The following is a 16,724-nucleotide window of genomic DNA, read 5'->3' on the forward strand; positions in this document are numbered from 1 at the left end:
AGTCATGAAGTATCAACCAGATACTTCGATGTTAGGCATATTTTCCAAGGTATTAAATGAACCTTGGAATTTCAAAGACCACAAACAGAACATGAGAGTTGAGTGTGGATTTATATACGGAGCCCAAGAGCGACTTAAAATACTTTACAAACTACTGTCCTTACACTAGGCCACTGTCAACAACATGATGTTGTTTATGCTATCCATCCAATACAGTGTGCATTTTTCAAAGTCATTGGCTTTGAACGTTCAAGTGGAGAGTGCATTTACATGTCATCACATTGGTACACTGTGTTTGCTTGTTTGCAGTTCCCCTGAGAGATGGAGTGGCTGATCTTCTCCCTGCTGGTGTTGGCTGTGTCTGTGTCAGGACAGCTGTGCCCCAAGCGTTGCATGTGCCAGAACCTGTCGCCATCTCTAGCCATCCTCTGTGCCAAGACCGGCCTGCTTTTTGTGCCAACAGTCATTGACCGGCGTACAGTAGAGCTGCGCCTCACCGAGAACTTCATCACGGTGGTAAGGAGGAGGGACTTCGCAAACATGACCAGTCTCCTGCACCTGACACTGTCCCGCAATACCATCAGCCAGATTATGCCTTACACTTTTGCCGATCTTAAGCGGCTGCGTGCACTGCACCTAGACAGTAACCGCCTGAGCGTCATCGCGGATGACCACTTCCGAGGACTAACCAACCTTCGGCACCTTATCCTTGCCAACAATCAACTTCACAACATCTCCCCACATGCGTTTGATGACTTTTTGGGGACTCTTGAGGACCTGGATCTCTCGTACAATAACCTGGTGGACTTCCCGTGGGAGACAATAGGACGCCTCACCAATGTGAACACTCTCAACATGGACCATAACCTCATAGAGAACGTCCCTCTAGGAGTATTTTCGAACCTTCACAAACTAGCCCGTTTGGATATGACATCCAACAAGCTAAAGAAAATACCCCCTGATCCCTTGTTCCTTAGGATACCGGTTTATGCCAAGTCAAAAGGGTCACCCCTTTCCTCCCTTGTCCTAAGTTTTGGAGGGAACCCACTACATTGTAACTGTGAGCTACTCTGGCTCAGGAGGCTTACGAGGGAGGATGACCTGGAGACTTGCGCCTCACCTCCCGACCTTACGGCAAAGTACTTTTGGACCATCCCAGAAGAAGAGTTTATATGTGATCCCCCTGTGATAACAAGGAAATCTCCCAAAACCTTCGCCATGGAGGGCCAGCCCACCAGTCTGAAATGCAAGGCCAATGGAGACCCAGACCCAGATGTTCACTGGATCTCCCCAGAAGGCCGTCTAATTTCCAACACCTCCCGTACTTTAAGCTTTAGCAATGGAAGCTTGGAGATCAACATCACTTCATTGAAGGATACAGGAGTCTTCACCTGCATTGCATCTAATGCCGCGGGGGAGTCTACAGGCACGGTAGAGGTGGTGGTCAACCCACTACCGCACTTAGCTAACAGCACTAACCGAATCCGAGAATCTGATCCAGGACCATCTGATATTTTAACCTCTGCAAAGTCGACTTCATCCGTAAGCAATGAGACTAGGTCTCAGGAGAGGAAGGTGATACTTGCTGAGCTTACGGCAAATTCTGCACTCATCAGGTGGCCTTCGCAACAAAATTTCCCTGGAATCAGGATGTATCAGATTCAGTACAACAGCTCGGCAGATGACACTTTGGTCTACAGGTAAGAAGCCTCATTGTTTTGTGAATTGAAAATCGAATTACATTTATAGTAGTACAACTGGTTGTGCTAGCGTAGCAAGGTTCTTATGGTGCAATTGCATATCCAAGAACAAATCCAGCCTCCTATATGTTTGTTATAATGATATGTTGTGCATGTTGTTAAATATAAATCTCTATTGATTTTACTGATTGGACTTACTCTAAATATTGCTTCTGTATACTGCTGATTATTTACTCAATTATTTAATGCAATAATCAACGGCCTTCATCTCTATGGACCTGTTTTATGCTTCAGGTTTCAGAATGACAAAAAAAATAATAATGGAGTAACTTCCGCTGTATTCCACCACAGGATGCCTTTGTCGTGACAAAAGAGAAAATCTTTGCTTCATCTGTCAGAAGTTGAACTGTTTATGGGTCATGTATTCCCAGAGCACTTTCTAAAGCTGTGGGATATCCACAATTCAAAGTGTTTGTGCACAATGTTCTTTTGAGCCTCAGAAATCCCATTCATGAAAGAAGACAGAAACATCAGAGATGATGACTCTATGGTCACGCTAACAGATGATTCTTTTTGACATGAACGAGCAAAAACAAAATCTGTGCTGGGAGAGGTGGGCACAAACCAGGCAAATTTGTCTTTGCTAATGGTTAGAGTCCACACGTGATATCTACTCATTCACAGATGTTTGGTATGTTTAATTAGTCTGGGTGCTGGGGACGACTGTGAATTAGTATCCATCTCACACCCTTGGGTGGTCGATGGTTGTTTTACATTTAGTTAGAAAATTAAACGTCTCGAGAGTGGAAAAAAAAAAAGTTAAAAGAGTAACACCTCAAACAGCCTCTCCAAAAGAACAGACAAATAGAGACAGACATTCAGTATCAAAATAGGTTCCTGTTTCTTTTCACACTAGAGGACAGCTGGAGGGGACAAGAACTCTCTGAACCAGAAAACTTGTCTTTAGGCATTGTTATCCCCTAAATGAAAGGCTGTCTATAAGACTTTACTGTAGGTGTGCAAGTATGAATATGAATATGATGAAAAGGCAACACAGAGCCTGATATCTGATTTCCTGTAATACACTGTAAGGTAAACTGCACTTTAGTAATGTGTTAAATGCATTACCAGGTTTAAATGTGTTTAGTGTTTACCAAGGTTTTGCATCATTCACTGAACTGACGTCATGCCTTTAGAATTTAAATTCAGTTAAAGCAATTGAATAAAAAATGACAGTAGAATGTTATAAAAAAAATAAAAAAAAATTTGAATGTTGCAAAGTCAAGTTTTAATAGCCTTGAAGTTGAATGGACGGAGAGAGGGAGGGAGGGATGGATGAACAGACATGCAGGTGGATGGATGGAGGGATCGATAGATAGATGGATGGACAAACAGGAAGGAAGGGTAGATGATGGATGGATGGACATACAGATGTATTGATGGATGGACAAAATGGATTGATTTATGGGTGGACACATGGATGGATGGGTGGGTGGATGGATATTTTGATTACATAGATAGGTGGAAGTATGGATGGACAGACAGACAGAAACATAGATGATGGATAGATGGAAGATGGAACATGGATGGACAGTTGGATATATAGATGAAGGTTGGGTGGGTGAATGGATGGATGGATGGATGGATGGATGGATGGATGGATGGAATGAAGGAAGGAATGAAGGATAGATGATGGATGGACGAATGCATAGACAAATCATGGATGGACAAGATGGATTAATGTATGGGTGGACACATAGATAATGGATGGAAGGAAGGAAGGAAGGATAGATGATGGATGGACGAATGGACAGATACATGATGGATGGACAACATAAATGGACACAGATGATAGATGGGCAGACATACAGACAGAGAGATGGATGGATGGATGGATGGATGGATGGATGGATGGATGGATGGACGCATGTACAGAAAGATGATGGATGGACACAGATGATGGATGGATGCGTTTTTTGTTTACATCAGAGGTGGGTAGAGTACTCAAAAACTGTACTCAAGTAAAAGTACTTCTAGAAATATTTACTCAAGTAAAAGTAAAAGTAATCGTCTGAATAGTTACTTGAGTAAGAGTAAAAAAGCATCAGATAAAAAACTACTCAAGTAGTTAGTTACTAGTTACTTTGGATCATATAGGTACTGAATATAGTCTATTTTTATTTAGATATATAGATTACATTTATGTAATGTGTGTGTGCCGTTCAAAATATTTTTATTTTTGTTCTATTTTTTAATGTAATTTATTTCAGTGATGCAGATCAGAATTTTCATCAGCCTTTTTCGCCAGTCTTCAGTGTCACATGATCCTTCAGAAATCATTCCAATATGTTGATTTATTATCAATGCTGCTCTTTTTTCAGCTTTTATTCATCAAAGAATCCTGAACAAAATGTCACAGGTTCCAAAAAATATTAAACAGCAAAACTGTTTCCAACACTGGTAATAAATCAATATATTATAATGATTTCTGAAGGATCATATGACTCCGAAAACTGGAGTAACAGCTGATGAAAATTCTGATTTGCATCACTGAATTAAATTATATTTTAAAGTAAATTAATTATGTATTATTCTATAATCTCTGACACTGAAACCTCTGAAAACTCCTCACATGACTGCTCTGATCACAATGAAACAAATGCATATTGACGGATCTTCTGTTCTGCAAAATGTAAACAAATGTAGCCTATATTTTTGCAAGCGTAAATATTGTAAAAATGTGAATATTAATTGTGTATAGAACAGGCCGCGCGCCGCTGCGCAGAGCTATCGCGGGTTCCGCGGGTGTTCATGTCATACTCTGTGACAGCTTAATGTATAAATTATACATTGTATTTAATGTAAGGTACATGTACAACAAACTGGTAATGTCATAGTGGTATCGTGGCCTATACCTGTGCAACAGTAGACAGCACACGCGGTGTTCATCTAATAAAGATCTTTATATAGCTCTAGCAAACAAGCCTTTGCAGATTTGCTTTCAACTGACTGTAGATCCAAAGCCACGTCTTCAGCGCTCTTGATGTTCTTAAACTCTCTGTTATCTGAGTGAGAACCGCTTCAGAGACTCAGCGCGTGCGGCAGGGAACTGAACGAATCATTCAAACTGATTCGCGAACCGATTTACTGGTTTGCCAACTGGTTTGATAAAGCCTTTAAACAGAATCGACTCAAAAGAATGAATCATTCGCGAATGGGCATCGTTCATCGCCCAGAGAAAAGTAGACGGTGCGTTTGGAATAAACGGAAGCATTTTTAACTTGTATTTCATTAAGATACAGTAACGAGAGGAGAGTCGCCCACAGTAACGAAGTAAAAGTACCGTTTTTTCACTAAAAATATACTTGAGTAAGAGTAAAAGTACCCATTTTAAAATATACTCTAAAAGTATTAGTTACCCAAAAAATGTACTCAAGTAAATGTAACGAAGTAAATGTAACTCGTTACTACCCACCTCTGGTTTACATACATAGGAAGAATGGATGGATGGACAGACGGACATATGGATGATGGATGGGTGGATGGATAGATGGACAAATTGACACAGATAGATGGATGAATGGACAGATGCACAATGATGGATGGATAATAGATATTTTTTGATGAGATAGATAGTCATTAGATATTCATCCAGGCCAGTAGGTGTCAGTAAAATATCCAGGAATGTTTGAACAAAGTAGACACTGCAAAATTTGAACAAAAGCATACTGAATTCACATTTAAGTAGGCTCTTGTCTAGGTAATCCAAGTCATATTCAAAGCTATCTTTCAATAAAACGTAACATTTTGTGCTAGTACAGCGATAAACTAATGTGTACAGGAGATTAATTAAACCTGCTGGAAGAATAATGCAAATGTGCTGTAATTGTCATTGAAAAGCATCTGCTAGAAAGGACTGATTAAGTGGCTTTGCTTATAGATGTGTCTTTTGGGAAGAAAGCGTTCACATCTATCAGCGAGTGCAAATTAAGTTCAGTTGCAATTTTTCATTGTGGCAAAAGAATGCGCTGAGCAGCAGCATGTGCCTGGCTTTGTATTTAAAGCACATCTTGTGAGGGTGATACTTTTATTCTGTGAGTGTTTTATTCTGAGGAAGAAAAGAGCACAGCTGTGTTCCTTAAATAAAGATCCTTAAGAAAGCCTAGTGTACGACTGCAGAAAATAAGCTTGGTAGCGCATGGTAAAAGTGGTTAAAAGCAACTCCTCATAAATCAGAAGCTTTTTTTTTTTTTTTTTTTTTTTTTCTGTTTCCATTCCATCTTGTAAATTCTACTCAAAGCACTCTTCAGACAAGATACATTTTTCAAACTTTGGAAAAGGATTAATTTACAATTAGCATGAGATGCCCGCAGAACTAGATCCACCAATTATTTAAAAGAGTTAAAATATCTAATGAAGGTGCACCAAGTAGTGAAATGCTAAATTTAGCTTTAGTTACACACTTGAGGAAAGTGAAAATATATTAAAAGTGAAGGAAAACAGACATGTTCACTTCTGACTGGATTAAATGGGATTTTATGCAAAACACCAAAGTCCTGAGCATAGGGCTAAATACAGTGTGACAGAAGAATACATTGAATGACGTGTTACAATTCACAGGTGGGGCGGGTCACAGCTGCATAAGTGTTATGGGTATGTTCACGTGCAATATTGGTTATTTCTACACCACCGGATGAATAGATGATGGATTTTCAGTATGTTTAGTGATATGTTAAATTAGATAAAGAAGCAAAGTGATTTCAAATTACACCAACTACATGTGTGTTTTGAATGAAATAAGTACCTATCAAAATTGTGTTTTTTTGTATTTTTTATCAAATATAAATAAAATAATTAATACAGTTAATGAAAATAACTCTTCTAAAGAAAAATAGAAATGTCTAGGCAAACAACTGATAGAATAAATGTAAATTTAAGCTAAAACTAAAATACAAAACAATGTATTATGAATATTAAAATTAAAAAATGACAAAAGCACATAAAATTACTAAAACTTAAAGAAAAATACAATATTGTATATAAATAACATCAAAATAATACTGCCTGTAAATATTATAACTAAACAACTAAATCCAAATAGCTGCTTGTTGAGTGGGGGTAAAAAAGCTCCTTGTTACTAGCAAGACTGAAGCTACTACTTTAAAAACAGCTGAGTAATTTCATGCGACTCGATATAAGTAGCGTTGCTACTTTTAATTAGTTACCACCCAACACAGGGACAGATGGGTGTTCTGCTAATACAAATGGCAGTAAGGTTTTACTCTTATAGCAATCTGCTAATTGCTTTCCTAATTAATATTAAGCCAGCGTCAATCAATTCAGGGTTTTATTTTCACTGGGCCCGCAGTCAGATGCTTTTAAAGAAACAGCAATTATCCACTTCACAGCCAGACAAAAGCAAAGTCCAGAGCTTCCCTGATATCTTAATTAGATCAGATATTGTGTGCTTTAAAAGCAGGCAATGTAAATTGTGCCTTTGGATGAAAAAGGTGGATTTGCTTGTTATTCAAACAGTGGGACAGATGGTTGGTGCAACCTGCCCATCTCGTACCCCCTTGTGTTAAATAGCTGCGTGATTGTACCACCTAAAACCTCTTTTATGACACTTTTACTCCAGGTATATTTTTCATGAACCCACCATTAACAGGAGTGTGTTTTCCCCAAAATGAGCTCAATTATTAGTAATACGGGGACTGAATTATTGAAATTAAAATGTCCCGTCTAAAACTAGCATATGCAGATATTTGACTGGACCCAGATGTCCTGGTTGTTCTAAAATCATTGAGCACACCTGCAGCAGCATCTGCACTGATCGCACGAGTAGCATGTTATATAACCTCCACTGTTTAAAGACCATGCACCTGGTATATGAATATATACAGTTTCTCTCAGTCACTTTGGTGCATTTCTCAGATCAGAAATTAAATTCTCAAAACTACTTGTTCAACCTCCACATCATATAGTCACTTGTGCACATCATTCTTTTGAACAAGTTGCGATTGCTTTGGTACATACATGCAACTGATTATGTACATTTGTCTGCAGTTTCCAAAATTATCAGTTGCTATTGTCATGTTGCTCAAAATGTATTATATACAGTTCTCTGTGCAATACCCCTCAAAACATCTAGTCATTAGTCCATCGTATGAGTCATTAAATGCAAAATGGTTGATCTAGTTGTCATAAACTGTCAAGCATGTGTTCTATACATTTCTATTAGACTTTTTTGTAAATTTGCCATTAATTTTAGAGGTGAACCTTGACTTTCACTAATGAAGAGAACGTAGATCAACCAATGATAAACCAGTTGTCTGAAATAGCTCAAAGGTACATCTAATGAACCTCCAATTGGAAAGCAGATAGACAGAGGACAACACAAGAGTTACAAAGTCTGACAATGGATGAACATCCAGGAAACAATCAGAGTCGAGAGAAAAAAGAGGAGTAAGGATGCATGGTGGAAGGGTACAGAGACAAAACAGAGGAAAAGGCAGAAGAGGCCAAGGACTTAGACGCATCTCAGATGAAATAGGGGCCACTGTTGTGGATCATGTTGTCAATCATGGCTTACAATGGCTGAGGTGGGTTTCCTGTGTCTAATTTTGTATTTTCACCTTTGTGCCCATATTCTTTTTCTTTTCTATATCACAATGACGTTGCACTGTGAATCTTATCCAGTCTCAGTAAATTTGTACTTTTGAAATGGATATATGGCACACATAAGAAGTGCAGCCTTCTGCATTTCAATACACTAACTGTCATCCAAACAGTTGCCATAGTTTATCTTAGGTAATACTAACAGAGTGCACTGTTATATTGACATCATGAGATGGCAGAGCAAGTATTTTGTCAGAAGACTAAGAAACTACTAGTATAAGAAATAAGGATATTACCAATATTGTAATGCAACTTGGCAGAGGATGCTGTATTTATTTATTTACAGTAACTGACAGTATATTCCAGTGTGTTTACTGTATTTTCTGTTGCTTGGTTTTTAAACTTTTCTCTTCCAGTGCTTTTCATCTGCTGTAAGATCACTTTACAGTAGTGTAATGAAAGTAAACGTTTTTTAAAAAAAGTTTCTTGCTGAATTTTACTGTATTTGCACCCCTCGATCTATGCTGCATACTGTAACAGACATTGGCTAGCAAAAGGATAACTGTTTCCCGAAAGGAGGTTTTTGTAACAGTGTTTTGAATTGATCTCACTAGTGTTCTCTAAGCAGGGAAATAGCCTGTGTTTTTGTCAGGTTTGTGTGTCATCTGAGGCCAAAGTTTGAGTCTGACAAAAGAAAATGTGTTTTTGACTAAAATGTTTGACTTTCACCCGGAAGTTTGAAGTTTGCACAAGTTGTTGTGTAGTTTTGAAATTGTGTTTATAGTTGTGAGAAAATGGTGAATTGTGTCATGATTTGTGTGATTAGCAGACGAGAAAAACTGTAAGAGATGAACTAAAGATTTTGAGAAAGTTACAGGCTTTAGCAGGTAATCTATTGTGTGGGGCTGTTTGTATAAATTGTTTTGAGAAATGCACATGCTTGCACCAAAGCAACTGAGAAAAACTGATTTACTCGATTCTAATTGGTTGGCAGGTATGCAATAATACTGTTTAATGCACAGGTAGTTTCAAGTCAGTTTAATCACGCTCTATATGCACACAACACTGTGATTTTGTTACAGTAACAGAGAGCCCTGTTATATTGACAATATGACTAAGCATTTTGACTATCTTGTTTGTGAACAATAACACAAGGACTTTTCATTCTGATGGGACTGATATTTTCATTGACGTAAATACTTTTGAGAGATGAACTATGGATTTTGTAGAGGTAAGAGAAAAAAATGAATTCACCTAACTATTGCGATTCTAATTAAAACAATATAAAAATCGATTGGTTTATCTCAGAATCGATTTATATTTAATTATTTTTACTTTTCCTAAGAGGTGGTGGGGAGAAGTTACCGCTTTTATTCCAACAGAGGGCGAAATGTATAGGTGTGTTTGACTTGAAACAGCACCGCGCAAACCGATGGCGTATGACATCAAAGTAACGCGAGAGCGATTCGAAAGCATGCAGAGATGTCTGTTCTCTGTAGCTCTCGCGGTGCTTTGATGTCATACAACAATCGTTCTGCCTGCGCAGTAGGGGTGAGCGCGAATAGTCAAGGATTCGATGCTTCGATAGGAGGAGCCTGATTCGACTCCTAATCTCACAGTAGAATATTCGCCAGGTGTTATTTTGGCTATATGGGGGTGCTGAAATGTCTGATTTCACATAGAACTACCGGTTTTCTCCCAAAAAGTTAATATACAGCCTATTAAGATAATGCTGTAAATAAGAATCTGAAAAGAATGAAGCTTTAAATAAATATTTAATGTGCATGAATAAATCCAACCACCCCTATAGATTTAAGTTTCACATTCCATAATCGTGAACAACAGAGGAGCATCTTCGCGGCAGGGATTTAAATCTTAAATTCAAGACTAAATATTTTTGTATCTGTGAGGCGTCCGATACACATTTTCCCTGTGTGTTAACGTCAGTAATTATGATTGTCGAATGTCTGACTTGACTCTTGGTAATGTATTTTGCCCGACCCCCAAACATATGATTCGACTGCCAGTCAACTATCGGCAAGATTCGAAAATTCAGATTCGACTACGAAAATCCTTAGTCGGGGACACCCCTTGTTCATAGTAGATGCATTAGATGTAGGTGCATTTGATGACGTTGTTTACGTTTCAAGCCGGCATGAGAAAGCAAAACCATAACGGAGGCAGAGAATTAAACCTCTTCGAGAATTCTTTCTGCACCTTCACGTTTTAAATCTGAAGTGGGGGAACAATTTGGATTTTACACACTGCTGGTAAAACATGACTAAACATAACTAAAACAGTATGCAAAGTAACATAGCACTTTATTTTGTTTCAGAAAGTATTTTATTTTTATGCTTATACTCATTTGAACATTTGATTGTTAAATCCATGTGCGAGTTCAGGGTTTTGCGTCTTGAAAGTTTCATGGTTCAAGGTATTTAATATATTTAAAATATACACTGTGTATGTGTATCCTGCTGAAATAAAAGTTCAGAAAGATGTGATACATTGTTTTGTTAATATGACTCATCATATCTCTTTAACGTATGATCAAGTATTTTTCATTGTCTAGTCTTTAATAAGCAAACAAAAATCACAATAAATTGTAATATTGAATCTACACAATTAGGTGTTGGGTTAGGGTAAGGGTATAGAACATACATTTTTTACAGAATAAAACAAAAACAAAAACAAATAAAAGGTAACACTTTATATCGATAGTCCACTTTAGATATTCTACTAACAGTAAGTAACTTTGCAACTACACGTCAACTAGCAGTCATTAGAGTATTAGTAGACTGTCTGATTCATATCTTCTAAAACTTTATTTTGATGGGTCCACAACATACAACATACTGACTATGAGAAACTTTGCAAGTATATGTCAACTTATTCTACTAACCCTAAACCTACCCTACTGAGAGTTAGTAGACATGTAGTTGCAAATTAATGAGAATTAGTTGACATGTAGTTATATAAAGTTACTTCTAGTTAGTCGAATGTCTAAAGTGGACTATCGAAATAAAGTGTAACCAAATAAAAAAATAAAATACACCTATGGAGAGTCCATGGAACATGGGAACCAATGTGTGTGCGTTGTTAGATTTGAAGCAGTTAATCAAATTACACAATTTATTTTTTAACTCTCTCTCTCTACACTGGAATAGTGTTGCATGCTAAAACCATACCATGTCCAGCTCAGATCTATTAAGAAATATTGACTGAAAACAAAGACTACCAGAGAGGCTTAACCCAGCTTCTCCGGTTTATGCACAAGGATGACGTTCCTTCCATTTTTTTGTTCACTCATTCAGTCAATTGACAGTCAATGCTAACTGCAGAGCTGCATCATTTGTTGTGCTCTGAATGCAGCATAGGACGTTTCCATTGGGTTTATTATTTTAACCAGATTGCACATGCAAACAAACACAGCCCACATAGCCTACTGATAATGACTGATGACTGCTGTGTTGGAAAAGTACATTCAGGAGGAACATATACATTGCAGTCATGTTTCCCTGGATGAATTTAAGAGTAGTAGTGCCCAATCAATCCTGATTAGCAGATGGTTAATGTGTGAACTGGGAAGTGGAGAAGGACTAATGTTCCATTCATCATGAATGACTGATGAGCTGATTAAATGACTCTCAGCAAGGGCATCTCTGGCCTGCAGTAGTAAAGAGCATGAAGTCTGCGTTATCTGCACCATTTCTTCTCTTGTACATGCCAGGTTCTCTTTATGCTGCTATGGAAGTGCGAAACCACTGCTTGGTTGTGACGAAAGACCATTATCAGTGTAGATTACAGGCCGTAATCTAGATTACTGCTGGTTTACAAATCCCCATCCAAATACTGCATTTGTGCATACAAGATCAGCAACTTGTCAGTGATCTAGTCATGCAATTATTTTATTGCCATTGTTTCTGGTAGTGCTATTACATACTGTAACAATTAGAAGTGTGCACATTTATTGATTGATTGATTTATTCATTCATTCATAGAACATTAGAGTGAAATGTTTGACGTTCAAATATGAGATTTATGAAGTGTTTATAAATCCGACTGAAAGTTTTCTGAAAAGTTTCCTCCAAATTCACATGTTTCATGAATGAGGCGATTATTGCTAAATATATTACAAATAACTGACAAATGATTGAATATGTTCATGATATAATCCTAATCTTTTTTTTTTTTTTTTAGGAACTGTAATACAGTTTCATGTTAAACACATTCTAATTTGTTAAATAGCATGTCATTAGACTAGTTTCATAAAACATTTCTGGTCGCAAATGTATAATGTATATATATTTTTTTTCTTTCTTTCTTTCTTTTGAACTGTTTTAAGTGTCTATTCATCAAAGAATCATGAGGGGAAAAAATATAAAAAAAATATTATGTAGCACAACTGTTTTCATATTTTATCATAAGAAGAAATGTTTATTGAGCAGAAAATCAGCATATTTATTTCTGATTTCTGAAGAATCATGTGAAACTGAGTACTGGAGTAATGATGATGAAAATTCAGTTCTGTATTATAGGAATAAATTAGTTTTTAAAATATATTCAAATAGAAAACTATTACTTGAAATGTGTAATAATATTACAATATTATTTAGATTTTTGATCAAACAAAAGCAGCACAATAGTCTTCTATCAGTATTATAAAAAACAAAAAACAAAAAAACAAATACAGACTCCAAACTTTTGAACAATAGTGTATGTGTGAAAAACAATGCATAAAACATGCATTGATTTTTTTTTTTTTTTTTAATTATCCAGATTTTACTGTTTCTGGAATGGAATCCATACCCTTATATGGGACCCAAAGCTGCATACTGTCAAAATGTTGAGTTTGCATTTCGATCAACCATATCTCCTCCTCCCTCCTCTCAGGATTTCATCCTTCCTGCAGTGCCCCAGATCAATTTTTAATTATGGACGTCACTATGACTCCCCTCCCTCTACCGGAGAGAGACAACACGCTTTAATTAAAACGACGTGCCACAGCCCTGCAGATAAAACAGCTCTCCTGGCCTAGATAGTGATTTTAATGACAGCCGACAACAGGTAGCCTTAAAGAAAAGATGCTAATCTAGCAAAACAAAAGAAATTGGAATCACTGTTATGAAAGAGAAGAATTCTCCATGCCTCAGACCATATTGTCGTCTTGAATACAAAGTGGTTTAATAATTTAAAAGTGAAATTTGTAATTTCAGCGCTACTGCAAAAGTAATAATAATAATAACTGTTTTCAAACCAGGAAGGTCAGTGATACCTGCAGAAAGCTGCTATTTTAAATATAGATGTTACTTTTAATGGCTACTCTATTTGGTGCCTGATTAGAATTGAAAAAAATATTTCTAGTATTTTATATAACATTATATTTCTAAAGTGTTTAGTAAAGTTAAAACATTTCTCTTTCTTTGTGTTTTTGATGGCATCACTGAATGTTTCAGAGGGAAATTAACTAATGAAAGAAATGAAAGGTGTACTAATTGTTGTCTGTCCTCATTAAGTTGAGAAAGGAAAAGGTATTTTAACATCGAAGCAATTACACACTTCACCTTGCAGTTAAACATTAAACATTGCTGCACGTCTTCTTTATATATTGCATTTAGTTTACATTTCTGGAGCATTAGCCATTTATTAAAGATGCCTTTGCTTCGTTTTTCATGTCTTTTTCATCCTCTATACCACAGTCATTCTAAACGAAGCATAAAATGAATTTTCCTTGTGGGGGTGTAATTAGCATGTATTAGTAAGCTGTGACACTGGGGATGTATTCTATATTGGGTGTGCAGTGTTCTGAGAGAATGTATTTAACCCCTATTTTCTGTTTGGCATTTTTTTTTTTTTCTGTTTGTAATTTTTTGGGGCTTTTATGCCTTTTTTATTGTGCATAGGACAGTAGAGTGGCAACAGGAAAGCATTGTGTGGAGAGAGGGGAGCAGGATCGGCAAAGGATCTCGAGACAAGAATCAAACACGGATCGCTGTGAGCCCAGTTGCGCTGTATGTCAAAGCACTAACCACAAAGCTATTGTCGCTGCTGTTTGCCATTTTTAAATCATAAATAAAGAAAAATGTTACTTTTTTTTCTTTGTTTTCTAAAATGATTTGGCCCAATTGTGCAGCATTACAAATAGCCACAACAAAATTATTATTATTATCAAGTATCAAATTAAATCACATTTTAATTGTATTCACGGATTTTATTATGAAAAAAAAAACCTTAAAGTAATGCAGCCCTAGCAGTTACCTTTCTAAAGGTATTCTGGGAAAATTGAGGGATACAGCTACAATAAAATCTGTCTCTCTTTGATTAGGTCAGACGAACATCTAAAATAAATTGAAGGCAAAATAACAGGTTACTTTCAAAATAACCATTATATGGGGTCCGGAACCTCAAACAAAACCATAAAATTAATTTTAACAACATAAGGGGTAAACATATTTGCTTGAGTGGTCCATTTCAAACACGATTTTCCATAAATAAGCAAGGTTGCGTCACGGGGGTCTCGATATCAAAGCTTTCCAATTCATAGTGCAGCTCAACGATCAAAAGAGCACCATGTAGGCCGAAATGCATCTGTTGTAATGTAAGCACACCCCCTCCCTTAAGCTAAACAGCAAAGCCCTTTAGCTAGCATGTGTGACTGAGGTTTCACTTTAATGCAATAAAGGCATTTTCTGAGCCAGACCATCTCCTCCTAGAGCTACTTAAAGTCCCTGTGCTTACAGTGAAACCAGGCAGATTTGAAGAAGTGACTAGCACCACCATATTTTTCCCCGTTTATCAAATCAATCGATCCTTAGAAGGAAAGAGGAGAGATTTATGAGGCCATGCTCTTCTGTTGAACCAGCTTTTTGCTCTCTGCTCTCTATCTCTCTCTCGATATATTTCTTTTTTATTTCAGAATTTAGTTTATTGTGCAACTTTGGCCAGCAAATCTTTTCCACTTCTTTTTTATGAAGATGTGGTGAAAGAAAAGCCTTCAGCGCTCTGAAGAAGAAGAAGAGTGAGTGAGTTTCTTTTGAGGACATTCACATAGAAATATTCAAGGTGACTGGGAATCTTCTTTCGGACCGGAACTGATGGATTATCCAGGCAGTTTGCGAATGAGCCTAGTTTGTTGAGCGTTTGAGCTTGACCTAAATCCAATTGGCCATTCATTTTCACTATTCTGTGTAAAATTATAGCTATTGCTTTGGCAGATATGACTATAAAACAGTAAACCATCCTGTGTTGCCCACCTGAGGCCTACACAAGGTCTGCCAGTTGAAAAGACATATTGTGAAACTTAACGAGTTGTTTGTCGGACACCGGCTTTGCTACAAAAAGCCCTATCTCTCCATAACACTGACATTGGAAGCTGTTTAGCCGACAATGTGAAACACAATTCAATCCGCCTCCCCTCCAGTCTGTCAGGCAGTTACCACAAACCATTTCCTCCTCTGGCTAAGCACAAGATAGCATTCAGAAATGCAGCTAGGAGTCGGCAGGACAGTTTAAGCTTGCACCGATTTAATTGCAGGAATGCATCTTTCCCAGCGTGGCCTGATCGCCCATGGCATTTACACGGAAAGATGAGAAGCTGCGGTGTGGCTCCCTGTGTTCTCTGGGCTTTCTGCTTCTGGTATATTTTCCAATTTTGTGTTTCTTACAATTAAGACTAGCTCAAATGTCCATGGCTGATAGGAAAAAAAGAGACCTATTCGATTCTGCTGCTGAGACGTGAAATACAGTAAATTTGAACCGCTAATATTCAATTAAGGCTTATACATGGGATTTAAAATACATTTTATTAAATAAGAGGAAACCTCAGTTGGATGTTTAGCCCTCTGGTGAGGATTTCTTTGCATTCTGGGTAATGTTGGAATGAAGTTACATTTGAGGATGTAAGATTTATATGATTTACATCAATAAACACACACACACATGTTGGTTTTTGTGGTTTATGGGGACTCTCCATAGGCTAATGGTTTTTATACTGAACAAACTGTGTGTGCTATTGCCCTACACCGACCCTTCACCTAAACTTAGCCCTCACAGGAAACTTTGTGCATTTTTAGATTTTCAAAAAAACACCATTTAGTATGTTTTTTAAGCCTTTTGAATTATGGGGACATAGGCGGTGTCCTCATAAACCACCTTCATATTGTAATACCTCTGTCATACCCATGTCATTATACAAATTTGTGTCCTCATAAACCACATAAACATGCACACCCATACACACACACACATACATTCAGTATATAACAGTACATATATTTCTTCTTTGTTTTATTTTTATTTATTATGTAAGGTTATTACATATAATATTAATACGTAATTTAAACAAATAGTTTAATTTAGCTCAAAGGGAATCATTTATGATTTTATAGGGATTTGAACAGAATCAGT

General features: G+C 37.1%; 1 protein-coding gene across 1 annotated transcript in view; it reads left to right on the forward strand.

Moving 5' to 3' along the window:
- Nucleotides 1-321: 321 nt before the first annotated feature.
- The window catches only part of LOC306853843 (leucine-rich repeat and fibronectin type III domain-containing protein 1-like protein), a gene marked incomplete at both ends in the record, with an annotated part of 59,342 nt that continues 42,939 nt past the window's right edge, over nt 322-16,724 (forward strand). The window contains one exon of the mRNA XM_079391495.1: nt 322-1,700. Within this exon, the coding sequence (XP_079247621.1) occupies nt 322-1,700 (1,379 nt within the window). The remainder of the gene's footprint in view (nt 1,701-16,724) is intronic.

Source organism: Barbus barbus (genome assembly GCF_936440315.1).
Source record: "Barbus barbus genome assembly, chromosome: 34".
NCBI classification, from domain to species: Eukaryota; Metazoa; Chordata; class Actinopteri; order Cypriniformes; family Cyprinidae; genus Barbus; species Barbus barbus.